The 15,524-nt window shown below is 41.1% G+C and overlaps 1 protein-coding gene across 1 annotated transcript; it reads left to right on the top strand.

Annotated features, from left to right (window-relative positions):
- Positions 1–5,363: 5,363 nt before the first annotated feature.
- CXCL9 (C-X-C motif chemokine ligand 9) lies at positions 5,364–9,961 on the top strand. Its single transcript, XM_004617864.2, has 4 exons — positions 5,364–5,424; positions 6,710–6,836; positions 8,520–8,604; positions 9,857–9,961. Exons 1-4 carry the CDS (start codon positions 5,364–5,366, stop codon positions 9,959–9,961), a joined length of 378 nt encoding a protein of 125 aa, XP_004617921.2.
- Positions 9,962–15,524: the final 5,563 nt, after the last annotated feature.

Here is a 15,524-nt window from a genome sequence, read left to right as displayed (position 1 = left end):
TCTGGAAGGCGCTGGCCAGACATGCGCAGTGCACGCCGGCTGCAGCGGGCCCCCTGGGAGCTCCCTGGTGTGCGTCCCGCGAAGCCCAGGCCGGGAGCTGGCCCGGAACCATCGGAGTGGCTGGGACCGTGCCCGACCCCCCAACCCGGGCCAGGGCCTCCACCGGCCTCCACCTGCTGCAGGGGGGAAGCAAATATTAATAGACCATGGTCGCGCGTGTCCGCTGGCTGAAGACAGGTGTGCAGTACCGTGAAACCTCATGCTAGGGGGACACCCGGCCGAGTTTGAGCATCAGGGAAGGTAGATGACCAGGCAGCCGGGACAGGCGGTGGTGGCACGGCGTTCCTTGCAGGCTGGGAGAGAGAGAGCATGAGTGCCAAGGGGCGGAGTGCTGTCCCTTTGAGAAGCTGAAGGACGGTGATGGGGCACAGTTGGCAAGAAGAGCATGGAAAGAGGGCAAAGGCAGAGTGTCTGGCCTTGGCGGCTGCTGCTGCTGCTGCTCCTCCTCCTCCCGCCTGCTCCTCCTTTTCCTTTCTCCTTTTTTAATTTTCAGGTGGAGGGTGCTGGAATGGCAGTAGTAGGGGCCACGTCCTGCAGTGCTCAGGGCTTACTCCTGGCTCTGCTCTCAGGGATCACTCCTGGTAGGTCTCTAGGGACCATAGGTGATGCCTGGGATCAAACCGGTGTCAGCTGGGTGCAAGGCAAGAGCCTCACCCGATGCACTCTCTCTCTGTCCTGGGTCTTGGTTTTTATCCCAAGAACTTGTCGTCCTCCTCTCTGTGCTGTAATAGTTACAAACCTGGTGTCGCTCTGCAAATGACAATGCATTGGGTCATTAATTTTAAGGAAATTTGGTGAGGTCAGTAACAGTTTTCTCAGATGCAGAATCTCGGGTTTACAGAACTTAAGTATTTTCCCTCACAATCAGTAGGAGAGTCAGAACCTAAAACAGCGCCAACCTATTTGTGGCCATAGTCCTTACAAAACCCAATGGGCTGGGGGTATGATGCCGCCAACAGGTCAACCTGTGCCTACAGGGTGAGTGCATCAGCAGTGTGATGGTGACTTCAGGCTTCCTGACACCTGAAAATTGCCACTGTGCTTTGGCCGGACCCCAACAACTTGGGACCAAGTTTACCAAGAAATTAAACAGCCAAAAGTTAGGTATGTGGGAGCCATGACCACAAACCACCTCCAGCTCAGCTATACACGCTCATTTATTGGCCTTATTTCAGAGACCCATAGATAAATCTCGAAAGAGATCAAAAGCTGCAGTTAAGCAGTTAAGCTCAGACCCGAACATGGCTGAGCAGACTGGGATAAATTGGAGGGGTCAGGTTGGCCTGTGCCTGCCCAAGCAGAGCCCCCCACAGTTGCTTGCTTCCACAGTCCAAAATCGCAGTCATATCCCCTGACTCCACCGTCTCAGGATAGACCTCACCAAGATATAATCTGCTGAAAATTCGGGTATGCGGGTTTTGTGACGAAAATCTCTAGGCTTTCACAGAGTTGGGGTGGGCTACCTCCCCCCACTTCTCAATACACATGGAAGCACTGGCAATCACCCCCATGAACCAACTCCAGCGCCACTCTGTAAACTCTATTACTGGCCTTGCTTCAGAGACCCATAAATAAATCTCGAGAGAGATCAAAAGCCATAGACACACCAGCGAGTCCCAGAAGACACCACAGTGCCAGAGATCTCTCCGGGCCCCATACCAAGCCAATTTCACCAGGGCACCCCAGATGGAGCAGGTGCAATCTCCCCACCTACTCCAGATGGAATCCTGGCGAACAAGAGCTTCCACAAGCAAAGTCCAGATATGCGGGGTCCAGGACAAAATCTCCATGCCACATGGTGACAGAAGTGCTGGACTGTCCCTCCCTGGCTCCCTACCCACTCGTCAGCCTGGCTGTCATGCCCACAATGTGCCTCCGGGCGCCATCTTAGCGCACCATCAGCCCTGGTCCAGAGATGCTCAATTGAATCCCAAAATGGATTAGTGCCCTAGAGAAGTGTCTCTGGAACCCAACCATCTACAATCTAGGATTCCAGAAGCACACGGCTGCGGCACCCATGATATTCAAAATGAGCAAGGGACAATAAATGATCTAGCATTTGCCCCTGACAGGCAGGCTTGAATGGTGGTGGGAAAATTCAAGCAAAACATAATGCCCAAAAGTAGAGAGAGATTATTGGGGAAATTGTCTGCCATGGATGCAGGGTGAGGACTGGGATGGGGAGGGGGGAACACAGATAAACTGGGGACACTGGTGGTGGTAAGTGTGAACTGGTGGAGGGATGGGTGTTCGATCATGGTATGGCTGAATCTGAACATGAAAGCTTTGTAACTGTATCTTGCGGTGATTCATTAAAAAAAAAATGGGTAAGCTGTGTCAAATATCACAAGTTCTCCCCTTTCCCGCCAGCATGCATTCTCAAGCATTGAGGATGTGAGGGACAGACAGGTCTCAAAAGGGCAAAGATGCTTCTTCAGAGGCTAAAAAGATCTGAATTATTATATTCATTAGTGACCCACCAGATCAATCCCAATCCCTATACCCCGCTTCGGTTCAAGAGATGAACCTAGGGACTTACACAGGTAAGGCATGTGTGAGCCTCATTCCTAGTTTCTTTTCATGGAAACTTAAATTTAGATCTAATTTAATTTAAATTTAATTCAAGTTATATCAGGAAAGACTTAAAAAATAGCTTTTTTAAAAAATTGAGAAATATTATCGTACAGTAATTGAAATGTTGGCATTTTACTGATCAACTAGAAGAAAAAAAGATTGTATTTTTAATTTCCTCTACTGTAAAAAACTTCTGGCAGGGGGCGACCAGGGGAGAGCCTGGCAGCTCTCCCAGTCGACCACCCCCGGGTTCGAGGGGGATCGGTCCCGGGACGGCGGAGGAAACGAGGGCCAAGCCGGTTGGTTGATCAGTTGCCATTTATTCCATTCTCTCCACGCGCCTGTTCCAATGTCTCTGAGCGCCCCATTTCTTCTCTCTCCTTTCTCCCCCAGCAATCTTCCTTCCTAGCTCCTCACTCCTCCATCCCGCTCTGCATTCTCCTCCTCTTCACTAGTCTCTCCCCGTACTTGTCTCTCTCCACCTTGCCCTCTGGGCTACACACAGTCTGGTAGCACAATCAACATAAGAAAGCCCTTCCTGAGGGCCCACCAGGTTCAAAGGAGACACCACCACTGAAGGTATTTTTCTCCTTGCCAAAATGAGTCCAAAAACTCATTAACATCTTAATACTAGTTATTTTTTTATGGACACAGTAAGAGATACATTGAGGCTGGCAGGGCAGCTCTCCTGGGAACATCTTGCAGACTCAGACTATATCGCTCAGGCCAGATTAATCATTCCTAATCCTAGCAGGGTCCAAATCTAGTTATTACTATTTGGATCATGACAGCATTTGTCCATGATCAAGCTCTTAACTTATAGTTAAGCATTAGGCACTTTGGCCAGGCCCATCTCAAAGCCAGGGTAGCACATAACTCACCGCTTGCTTTGGGTCCGTCCCGCCCTCATCGGGACCCTGCTTTTGGGGGTGCTAGGAAGTAAGGGCAGCTGAGGCTTAGGTCGAGAAAGAACAGATGCCCAGGAAAAAAAGAATATGTAGAGTCAAAGGACTGCCAGGTTACAAAGCATAGCATTTGCTACATCTTCCTGTGCCCATACAAAAGGACATGGCTCTGAATAAACTATGCAAAGGACTCAAGGGGAAGAGAAAAACAATCAAGTCAACAAAACACTAAGAAGGATGTTACAAATAAAGAAGAAAGTTCCCAATAAACCTAAACTACTGAGGCTATGTTATCCTACACTCTACAACTAGATGTCACCCGGTGGATAAATTTTGGTCATGGAAAATAATGAATACAACTTAAAAGTTGCACCTAAAAATAAAAGATATGACCCCTTTTGTCTTCCAGTTATCCAGTTCTTGGGAAATAAACATGGGAGCAATCCCACTTGGTCACATGTATAAGAGCAGCAACCTAGACTTGGTGGTAGAACTTCAATAATCTAATTACATGTAATTGATTCCTAAATCTTTTAAAAGTTACTATTGTAGTAAAAAAAAAAAGCACCCAAATAGCATCAAATTTCCCATATTAGTTATTTCTGAAAATGCAATTTAATAGTGTTAAGTATATTTTACATTGCAGTACAACAGATCTCTCAAAATTTTTCATCTTGCAACACTAAAACTATACTCATTAAAGATAAATTTCAGGGACTGGACAGATGTTATAGAAGTTAAGGTGCTTATCTTGCACACAGTCAATCCCAGTTGATCTCTAGCTAATTGATCTCTAGCACCACATATGGTTCCTTTGATCACAACAAGGAGTGACCCCTGAGTTCAGATCCAAGAGCTAGCCCGATCTGGGTGTGCTAAAACCTAAACCTTAAAAAAAAAACTGAAAACCTAAAACTTGTCTCCCCCCCGAAAAAAGTAATCACCTTCACTTCCCCACTTTCTTTCAGACCATATCAACCAACTTTCTCTCTTTATAACATTTAATTTCAAATAATTCAGATAAATATTTGTTCTTTTGTGAATGACTTAGCTTAGTCTAATATCCTTAAGAGTAATTCATCTTGTAGCACATGACAGGGCCACCTTTAAAAAAATTTATATACCACATTTACATGTTATATTTATATATCATAGTTTTGTTATTTGTTCATATGTCAATGAATATTTGAAAAGCTTCACCTGAATATGCTATATGTATTAAGGACATTAGAAAAGTCTGCTATATATCCAAATTTTAATAATTTCCATTTACAAATCACATCTCCAGGGGCCAGAGTGATAGTACAGTGGGTAGGGCATTTGCCTAGCCTGTGACTGACCCAGGTTCAATCCCCGGCATCCCATTTTGTTCCCAGTGCAATACCAGGAGTGATTCCTGAGTTCAGAGCTAGGAATAACCCCTAAGTATTGCTGGGTGTGACCCAAAAACAAACAAAAGATAAAAAATAAAAGTCACATCTCCAATTCTTGTTTTATGATTCATTATAAAGTCTATTATTTATCAAGGTGAGCAGTTGTTATTGTGTTCAAAGCTGCCTGTGTGATAGTTTCACAACCCTTACTATAATCCACCCACTTATGTGAAAAAGAAATAAAGTATACAAAAATTCCCTTGGATCTGAGAGTAGGGATTCCCCTAGCACAATTAAATTTGTAGTGTGTTTAGCTAGGTCAGCCAATTATAGTTGAGGAAGGAAATGGATTTCCTAAATAAATATGAGTCCCAAAAGCATGTTCTTTAAAGAAATTCTCAGGCTTGAAGATTAAGAGAGAAACAACTCAAGAAAACCCCATTCTGTCACCATGAAGAGAAGTGGTTCACTCCTTTTGGGTATTATCATCCTGACTGTGGTTAGTGTTCGAGGTAAGTGATTCTATATTATGTGAGGTAAGTAAGTAAATTCAGAAATATTAGCTATATATCTCTATAAAAATCTCCTATTTTTCCAATACAGATTATTTCTTTGCATGTCTCCGAAAGTAAAAGATTTTTATTGATGTAGTCAGTTATCCAAAATTTATAGCTTTTGACTTGCCAATGACCTGCCAAGTCAAACACAGTCTTTACCATCTAAGTGAGTGCATACCTGGCATGTAGTAAGTGTTCAATAAATGTCTGTTGTACTGGTTAACAATGAGATGAAAGACTTTGTCTCCCAAATTATTTTTGTCACGTTTTTATTTCTTGTTAGGTATGTGAGTAGCCAATTGAGGTTTCAATACTTAGATTTTACTTAACTTGTCTACTACTTGCTTTTATTATCTTAAACAAGTTAGCATACTTTTCTAAACTTTCCTCTTCTGTAAGATGGAAGTATTATAACTACATTTTTTCACAATGCGTAACATACAGTAAGCACTGAAAAAGATATGCTGAACTAATGAAAGAATTAAGGAATGAAGAGAATACATTTTAAGGAGTCTTAAGAAGTGTGAAGCAGTTTTAAGCTCAAATGAGGATGGTGTTAATAATTGGTGATATGAAGAACTCTGTTGTTATAGGTAGAGTTTTCTATACAAACTAACACCTGCTCTATTCCACTAAGATCAGAAAATTAATGTCTTTGAAATCTGTCTAAGAAATTGTGGTCTGCATAGAACATATGTAGTGGGTTTCTGTGTGTCTCATCTGCAATAAGCACTTATTAAATACTGTGAAAACATCTTTTCGTAAGCTTATCAGATATCGTTACTAAGAGTATTTTAGACTCATGGAAGCCTGAGCTAGAAGCTTGCCCTCTACTTACTGAATGATTTGTTCTTTCTTAAGAACTTCTCTGAACTTTAACTATTTTATCTAGAAAAGGAAGATAAGACCCACCTCAAAGGTGTGTGGTTATGATTAGATACAATAAATAATCATGGGGTGAGAGAATGCACAGTTAAGGTGCTTGCCTTGTTTCCCACAGATCCCCAGTTCAATCCCTAGTGCCACATATAGTCCCCACGTACTCCCAGGGGTCATTCCTGAGTCAGGAATAGCCCCTGAGTACTTCCTTGTGTGACCCCCAAAAATCTAATAAAAAATATATACAAAAATAATAAAAAATAGTAATAATCATGATTATGTCAAATGCATCATTTGGATGGAGCACCTAACTGAAACATTGCCATAAACTAATGTGCTCTACCTCTTCTCTTTCCCGTAGGAACCCCTTTGATGAGGTCTGAACGCTGTTCCTGCATCAACACCAGTTCAAAAACTATGAAAATCAGCTCCATAAAGAGCCTTGAAACATTCGACCCATCTTCTTTTTGTGATAAAACAGAAATCATGTAAGTAAAACGTCATTTACCATGCATGTGCCATATGGGAAGGAACATTATCATTTGTAGGAAATTGCCTTACAAGAACTTGCCCTTACAGATATTTCAAGATGCAGCTTGTTAGATCCTTCATAAATCCACGCTGTTTCTTTCTTTTCATAAATCAAACAAACAACAAACTTCTAAAATGGGATTAGGAAGCAGACATGACATATTTCCACAAGTAATACTTATTCATTGTAAAAAGTCCTTAATGCAAATAACTCAAAGGAGCATAAATATAACCTATAATGCTACCATCCAGAGATTAAATATTGTTTTTAGGAGGAGTCTTTGCCAGTAATACTCTGGGTCCAGCAGGACCATATCTAGCAGCAGTGGGAATCATAGTGTTTTGGAAAGTGAATTTGGAGCCTCATGCATCCATGACGCCTTTATCTCCACTACCAGTGAAGAATATTGTTAAACTTTTGGTGTGTGGTCCCCCACAAACCGAAAGTTGTGTGAACTCCCTCATTTGCTTAGTGTATACCTTAAACACATAAAATATATGCATGTGTATTTATGTAATTTATATACATAAAAATAAAATTATATAATATACATATTTTATAATCAAAATTTTCATTAGTACCACATAAGACAGAATTTTCCTATGATAAAATAATTCCTTATAAAGTCATTTTAATGGCCAAATTGATCATTAAAATATATGTAAAAAAATAAATAATAAAAGAAAATATATGTGAGAATATATGTATATATATATATTCACCATAACCTGTATATGTGAGAATACTTAAATGTAGATTATTTCCTCTTTTCTTTGCTTTGAAATAAAATTATTGTATGGCAATATTGTCTATAATAATTTCCTATTAATCATATATTTATAAAGATCAGAACAGATTTTTAAAAAATGTTTTAGTTTTTGACCTCACAATAAGGAGTGCTATACATAAGATGGTTGCTTTTCTTATGAGATAATATCAGAGCATTTTGGCTTTCTATTTAAGTCATTCTTAGGAAACTGTAATCGTAAAACTTCAACCAACCTGTTAATCTTGCTTAATAAAAGCTTTTTATTATGTTTTAAGCCATTTCACTTGAAAACTTAACAAAATTTATGCCAATTTTCATTGTTTCTGCATTAAAAATGAGATCTATATGCTGTTTCTTCATTTAAATAGTCATTTTCATATAGTTATTAAGTGAAAACAACAAATTTAAGAATAAATTTAAGGCTCTCCAGTTACATATAACTCATGGATTTAAAATTTTTAGGATTGGGGCTGGAGCAATAGTACTGCAGATAGGATATTCGCCTTGCATGCTTTTGACCAGGATCCTAATTCCAGTATCCCATAGAGTCCCTGAGCACTGCCAGGAGTGATTCCTGAATGCAGAGCCAGGAGTAAATCCTGAGTACCATCAGGTATGGCGTGAAAAAACAAAACAAAATAAAAAATCACCCAAATCATAGAGTTATGAGCTATTGTCAAAATTTATTCAAGTTCCTTTACTCACTTAGAAAATGTGCACTTAGAAAATGTGTACGCAGAAAGAGTGAAGATGTCAGATACTCACAGCCATGGTACATATCCATTAAAACTGGGTAGGTGAATTCTGGAGCAATATGAAGCATTTAAATGATAAATGATAAAAAGAAAAAAATTACTATTTTCTTGGCAGTGTGGTAATGAAGAATGGAAGTGAAACATGCCTGAACCCAGATTCAGCGAAAGTGAAGAAATTGATTAAACAGTGGGAGAAAAAGGTTGGTGAAGGAAAAAGTAATTTTGTCTTATTTTAGAAATTCACTCTAAAAGACAAAAAAAATCTATATTAGCTAAGAATATCTTTTGTATATTATTGTGTTCTTATTTTGTTTCTCAAGCAATGTCAGCACCTTGAGGTACAATTGTATCCTTACATGTAGGATCACTTCTGGGTGTCCTACACTAGAATGTGCTCTGTAAAGGTAGGGAGCCTTTCTTGCTCAGTGCAATAAGCATGCATTTAAAGTAGACAGAATGACAGACAGTGAGGTTAGAAAGGTAACAAGATTGTCCCTTCCTTCTAAAGCAAATATGTCATCAAGTAATAAGGGCACAATGTCAGAAATATAAAATGAAGATAGGCACAAGAATCCTGAAGATTACAGAAGGAGGGATTAAATTCTCTGTCAAGAAGCATAGCTGAGGTAATTTATCATTTAATTTGGATCTTAAAAAGTACGTAGTTCACCAGGAAGATAAAAACCGTATGAAGAAAAATTAGAATCTAGAGAGTTTGCTGTTCTTTGGGAAACTTCAAGTGAAGTGATTGGAGTTTGTGAGGGAATTCAGGTAGAAAATAGACAAGGACAGAGGCTGGAGTGATGGCACAGTGGATCGGGCGTTTGCCTTGCACTCTGCCAACCCGGGTTTGATTCCCAGCATCCCATATGGTTCCCGGAGCACCGCCAGAAGTAATTCCTAAATGCACGAGCCAGGAGTAACACCTGTGCAACGTTGGGTGTGCCCCAAAAAGCAAAAATAAATTAATTAAATAGACAAGGACAAAGTGTTAAGAATTCTAAATGACATGCTAAGGGATAAAAGTTGAAAGAGGGCCACAGAATATGTGTCTGGGAGCGTGGCTTATGGAGTTCAAAAGACTGGTAGTTCTGCCACAGACCATACCAGAAGGGCAGCTCAGCTTCTCCGAGTGTGGGTTTGCTGGTTGTAAAATGTAGGCACCGTTAGCGTCAGAAAGCTGTAGTTGGGACAGGGGGCATGTATGCAAGGCTGAGTGAGGGTAGAAAACATCCAATAAGAGACAAAAGAAGACCAATTCGAAAACCATTGCTTCCTTTCCAAAGTGAGCCAAGCAGAGGGAATCTGAAGGAGCCCATCTGAGAGTGAAGATTCATTAGCTACATTAGCTTTGAAGATAAAGACAAAACACAATCAGGAGAGTCCAAACACTATATAGGGAAATAAATATGTAAGATAAACATTGCTTTTCATTTTTCCCTCTCTTTACAGAGCAATCAAAAGAAGAGGCAAATGAAAGGGAAAAAATCTTCAAAAACCAGAAAAGTTCAAAAGCGTAGAAAATCTCAACAGCGTCATCAGAAGAAGTCTACATAAGAACTATTTTGGGTTCTTTTTAGTTCTTTTCAGTTACACTAAAAAAATTTACAGAAGGGATCACATCTTAATTTATATGTTTATTGGTGTGCCTAGACAATCAATGTCAAGCAATAATTTGAAATTGTGAATGAAGTCAGAAAGTTGGTTTTTTTTTAATTCCAATATTAAGAATTATTAATCCGTAACAAATTTGTCTTTGTTCTTCCACTTCTAATCAACTAAATTTCATCATACTTAAAACCCACGATCTGGACAACTGTCCACACAACACAGCCAACACACAACAGCTGGCTGGGAGAGCAGGCCAGGGATTTCCAGGCTACAAACTGCAGCTTCCACACAGTACATTCTCAGGCACATGTCAGTAAACTCCAACATGCTGGTAAACAAGCAGTTTGGAATTGAGCTGGACCTCGCCAATCTGCCATGGCTATCAGCATCTGCAGCTGAATCGAAACACAGAAAACACATATGGTGCGTGTGAGAGCCGTTGTCAACTGCTTGAGGGGACCACCATTGGAGAACACTAGCATTTTGTTCTCAAAACATTCTCTAGCTCTTAAGGCCTTGTGACTCTTTTGAAAGTTGATGGTGAGATAGAAGCCAGGGTCTCCTACACGCTGAGCACACGCACTGTTGCTGACCCGCATTCCCAGACTTATTTTTTCATACTGCTCCTCGTCTTCAGTCAAGCCACTTCCTCACCATCCTACCAAATTCAATACCTGCCTCATTTGTGTAACACAGACCGTGGTTTACTCGTCTTTCACTTTTCTCATTCCTGCTGGAGCACCTTCTTCCTATATATCCTCAATCAAGTCTTACATCTTAAAGAAAACTTTTATGTCAGATTACCTTAAAATTCCTTTTTTTGGTGTTTTGCCATGGGTCATCACTTCTTTCTTATCTAAGTGGGATTTTTTAGTGCATCTCTCTGCAAGAAGATGGTCCTCTCTGTGAGGGCAGCAACTAAGGTTAATACTGTGGAAGTAGGTTTTGAATAACTTCTTCACTGCAGTCCTTATAGAGAAGGAGCTGGCTGTTTACTTGCTACTTTACAGTGTCAATCTTTTATTATCATTTTTACCCTTATGCTTATTATCTTCAGGGATAATCATTACACTGAGGAAGTTGTGGTGTTGCAACATCCTTTTCTTATTAGGGCAGGATGTTAACTTGTCCACTCCAACAAATTAAAAGGAAATGTTTAAAACACCCGGGAATAGTTTGAGCTGATTTGATGAAATATGCAGGAATCTAGAACCAAAGACTCTACCAAGGGAAGGGATGCTGGAGGACAGCTTTGTCCTTCCCTACCCGACAACCCTTTGATGTCATTCCTAGAAGCTTTCTACTATCTGATGAAAAAGTCACCAAGAATCCTTATGAAAACTAATCTTAAGTAAATAACACTTCGTTGTTATATAGTTGGCTCCAGAGTGAGTATTGTAATGGTTTGTACTGGCTTTCATGAAGAAAGGGTTAGCAAGGTACCAAGAGCGGGAGGGAGCCACAGGTGCTGTCAGCGATGGCATGGTGGATGCCCATTAGAAAACCCTCCCAAGAGGGAAGTTGAGTCAGCTGTATGGGGAAGAATGTCTTTGGCCAGAATTTTTAAAAACACACATACTTTCCAAAATTTTGTCACTCTTTACAAATAATTTTTAGTGCTGCCCAGTGGTAAGTCAATCCACCTTCTTATCTAAATATGAGACTCTTAACCCCTGAAGATTCTACATGTTCCATAAGTGTGAGGGTCTGTGTTCCAATTAGCATGCATCTACCAGGCAAAGTAGACTGTATATAACAAAGGCCATATACTTTTACTAAGGAACAACATATATACACACAGTAATAACTCATCATATACAGTATATACATATATTCTAAGCAAATTTTTATTAACTTTGAAGCAGTATTGACATATGTACCCTGTACTTTAAGATATTTTCTTTGTTGATAATGAGGGTACCGACAAATGAATCACTGATTAAAAATCAATTATTATTTTTAAAAATGTCTTAAATGTGTACTTCAACTATTGCATGTTTAAGAATAATTCTTCACATGTTCTTTTTTTTCTTTGCTTTGATTTCAGATAAGGTTTAATTGAGAGAAATATATGAAAGCCCTTTATTATGGGCTCTTTGAGAACAGAAAATAAAGTTTATGGGAAACATTAAAAACACTGCCAATCAATATTGACTTTCTTTTTGTTTGGTTTTAATTTGGGATCACACCTAGCAGTGCTCAGGACTTATTTCTGTCTCTATGCTCAGGGATAATTCCTTGTGGGGCTCAGGGGACCATACAGGTGCCAGGGATCAAAAACAGGTGAGCCACATGCAAGACAAGCATCCGGCCCTCTGTCCTATTTCTCTAACACTTATATATAATATATATATATATATATCCCTAACACTTTTGATTTCTAAGTTATGTTGAATACACTTTCCCTCTAATCCTCAAAGATAATGCTATTACAGTAAAGTATACACAAAAATGTCTTAACTTGGGGCTAGAGCGATAGCACAGCTGGTAAAAAACACATTTTCCTTGCACGAAGCTGACCCAGGTTAGATTCCCAGCATCCCATATGGTCCCCTGAGCACTGCCAGGAGTAATTCTTGAGTACAGAGCCAGGAGTAACCCCTGTGCATTGCCAGGTGTGACCCAAAAAGCCAAAAAAAAAGTCTTAACTCTTTTCCCATATTCTATGATATGGGAAACATACACAGTATGAAATTTATGGCAAAGATATATAGTTTAAAATGTTATCAAGTCTCAAGCAGTTATGGTGAAAACATAAAAACGGGATAGGTTATGTAAGAGTACAAGGAATGGGCTGGTAGCCCTCCAGAATGCACTATCTCTGAGGTTGTCTGGACAGAGAACATCAGTCTAATGTCTCTGACACACGCTGGAAAGTTCAGATAGGCATGATATTTAGGCACACACATACCAACTCCCTTGCACCAGGCTAACCCGATATTCATTCTCTCAGGACCACATACAGCTCCTTGAGTCCCTCAGGAGTCATCCCTGAGCTCAGAGCCAGAAGTAAGACCTGAGCACTGCTGGGTGCAGCCCAAATACAAAAGAACAAAAAGTTTGTCAACTGTACTTTTGGATTTAAACGCTAGTGCTCTCAGAGCTAGAGCGAGAGTAGAGTGGGACCGGCTTTTGCCTTGCACATGCCAACCCAGGTTCCAGCCCATACGTTCCCCTGGGCACTGCTAGGAGTAATTCTGAGTGCAGATCCAGGAGTAAATTCTGAGTAGCACCGTGGCCCAAAAACCAAAAATAAATGAATAAAATGAAACAGAATTTTAAAAAACTCCATGGTTCACAATAGGCACTTAAAAAAGGTAGGCATTCAGAGCCAATTGGACAGAGAGGTAGGAGCTTGTAGTGAGGGGACACATGGGGAATCTCACGGGGGGAGGGGAGCAGAACTGGCCCTGCTTCCTGCTCAAATGAGACCCCTAGCGGCTCCCCAGCTCCTGAACAGCCATGATCCCAGAGCCTCACAAATCAATCTCAGAATGCAGCGGCTGCTGGCAGAAATACCTCTGGACTTAATACCAGAATCCCAAAACTGGGCGGCCACTTTCATGACCGTGCAACATCATACGCTCTTTGTTATCAACAATAGAAAACATACAATCTAATGATGCCATTCCGACAGGTCTGACTGTTGGGGGAAAAACTCCAAATAATGATAGTGAGTTTTCTGTCAAAAATTGAGTGTAATCAAAGTAAAGAGAGGGTAGAGTGAAAAACCATCTGCCACACAGGCAGGAGGGGAGTGAGAGGGGGGCATGCTGGGGTTCTTGGTGGTGGAACATGTGCACTGGTGAAGGGATGGGTGTTTGATCATTGTATGACTGAGACTTGATCCTGAAAGCCCTGTAACTGTTCTCATGGTGACTCAATTAAAAAGAATTTTAATAATAAACTAAAATAATAAAATAAAATAAAACAAAACCTCCAGAAAATAAAAAGGTAGGCTCTAGAGCACTGTCCCTTTCCCTTTGGGCATATACAGAGGAGAAGAAATTAAGTGAGAAGGAAAGAGAGTGACCTTGCATACTTACAAGGAGTTCAGGATCTCTACCACCAGCCCTGCTGCACGTGACTCGGGGCCATCATCTGAAGACACGATGACCAAATGCATTTCCAGATGGGATGTGAGAACAACTATATCCAAGGCTGTCAGTTTAAAATTTCCAGAAATGTTTTTGACCCCAGAGCACCACAAAAACAGCTCCTGGCACCACCGGGGAGGCTCAAAAGTGAGACAAAGCCAAAGAAGTCAAAGCTGTCAGAAAATCAGGGCAATCGACTGAGAGCTAAAGAAAAGCTCCTCAAGTGACACAGAGCTATTTGCTTTCTGTAAAAGTTCGCTCTAGGAGCCAACACAGTACAGGGGCCAAGGCATTTACTCGCCTAGTCGACTCCAATTTTATCCCTAGCACCAGATATGCCTCCTCACACCCTCCCCCTACCGCCCCAGCACGCCTAGGAGTGATCCTGGAGTGCAAAGCCAGGAGTAAGCACTGAGCAGCCCAGGACGTGGCCCAATCCCTCACCATAAGTTCATTCTACAACTGAAGACCTTGTACTTTAAATTCATTACTTCAAGATTGTTTTTTCAAATTGCTGTCTCAAAAAATTTGTTTTTTGCTTTTTATTCCTTTTTAAGAAAAAGAGTTGTTTGTATCTCCATTTCCGGGAAACGAAACTTAGGCCTCTGCCTTTCTTTTTCTTTTTTTTTGCTTTTTGGATCACACCCAGCGATGCTCAGGGGTTACTCCTGGCTTTGCACTCAGGAATTACTCCTGGCGGTGCTTGGGAGACCATATGGAATGCCGGGGATCGAACCCGGGTAGGCCACATGCAAGGCAAACGCCCTACCCGCTGTGCTATCACTCCAGCCCCTGGGCCTCTGCCTTTCTGTATGGAGTGTAAGACCACCTCGGCTGGGCCACCCACCACCAGCTTTCCTCAGCCAGAGTGGACATTTTGAACTGCTTCTGAAAGGAGAAACCAATAGATTTTTTTTGTGTGTGTGTGAGAAGATATGTTAAAATTATAAATGATATGGTTTTATTTTTTGTGTGTTTGAAAGTTTTGTTGCTTAAAAAAAAAAGAAACACCCACTATCATTTCCACAATATTTAAAAGTGATAGATTTTACCTCAGAGCAGATGTTTCTGGTTAGGAGCCTTTATTCAAGTCAGACAAGCACAGGCGACCCACTGCCTCCCCCTCATCCTTGTGTAGGAGTTGTTTTGGAGAAGAAGTTAAGGTCAAAGTCAACTAAATTTCTCTATATAAGGAAAGAAGAATTTTTTTGGCACGAAGAAAGCGTACTGGAGGTCCGAGAACATTAAAAAGTGGGAGTGGTGAGGAGGGGAGGAGTGTGAAAATGAGGACAGACTGGACTAACAGGAAGTCAGAGCAGAGGCAGCACAGGCCTCGCGTGTAAGGCCCAGTTCTGCCTTGGCCCCGGGTGGCCTCCCAGCTGCTGCTCCACCACCACAGCAAAAGACTAGGA

Source organism: Sorex araneus, chromosome 5 (genome assembly GCF_027595985.1).
Source record: "Sorex araneus isolate mSorAra2 chromosome 5, mSorAra2.pri, whole genome shotgun sequence".
In the NCBI taxonomy this organism is placed as follows: domain Eukaryota; kingdom Metazoa; phylum Chordata; class Mammalia; order Eulipotyphla; family Soricidae; genus Sorex; species Sorex araneus.
The sequence above is the reverse complement of the archived record's forward strand: the minus strand, read 5'-3'. Positions and strand labels throughout refer to the sequence as shown.

What these genes read in the sequence shown, in the direction of transcription:
- CXCL9 (XM_004617864.2), top strand. Translation starts at nt 5,364, where the DNA reads ATGAAGAGAAGTGGTTCACTCCTTTTGGGTATTATCATCCTGACTGTG. An exon ending in GACTGTGGTTAGTGTTCGAG is followed by an intron (nt 5,425 to 6,709) that starts GTAAGTGATTCT and finishes TCTTTCCCGTAG; the next exon opens with GAACCCCTTTGATGAGGTCT. An exon ending in TTAAACAGTGGGAGAAAAAG is followed by an intron (nt 8,605 to 9,856) that starts GTTGGTGAAGGA and finishes CTCTCTTTACAG; the next exon opens with AGCAATCAAAAGAAGAGGCA.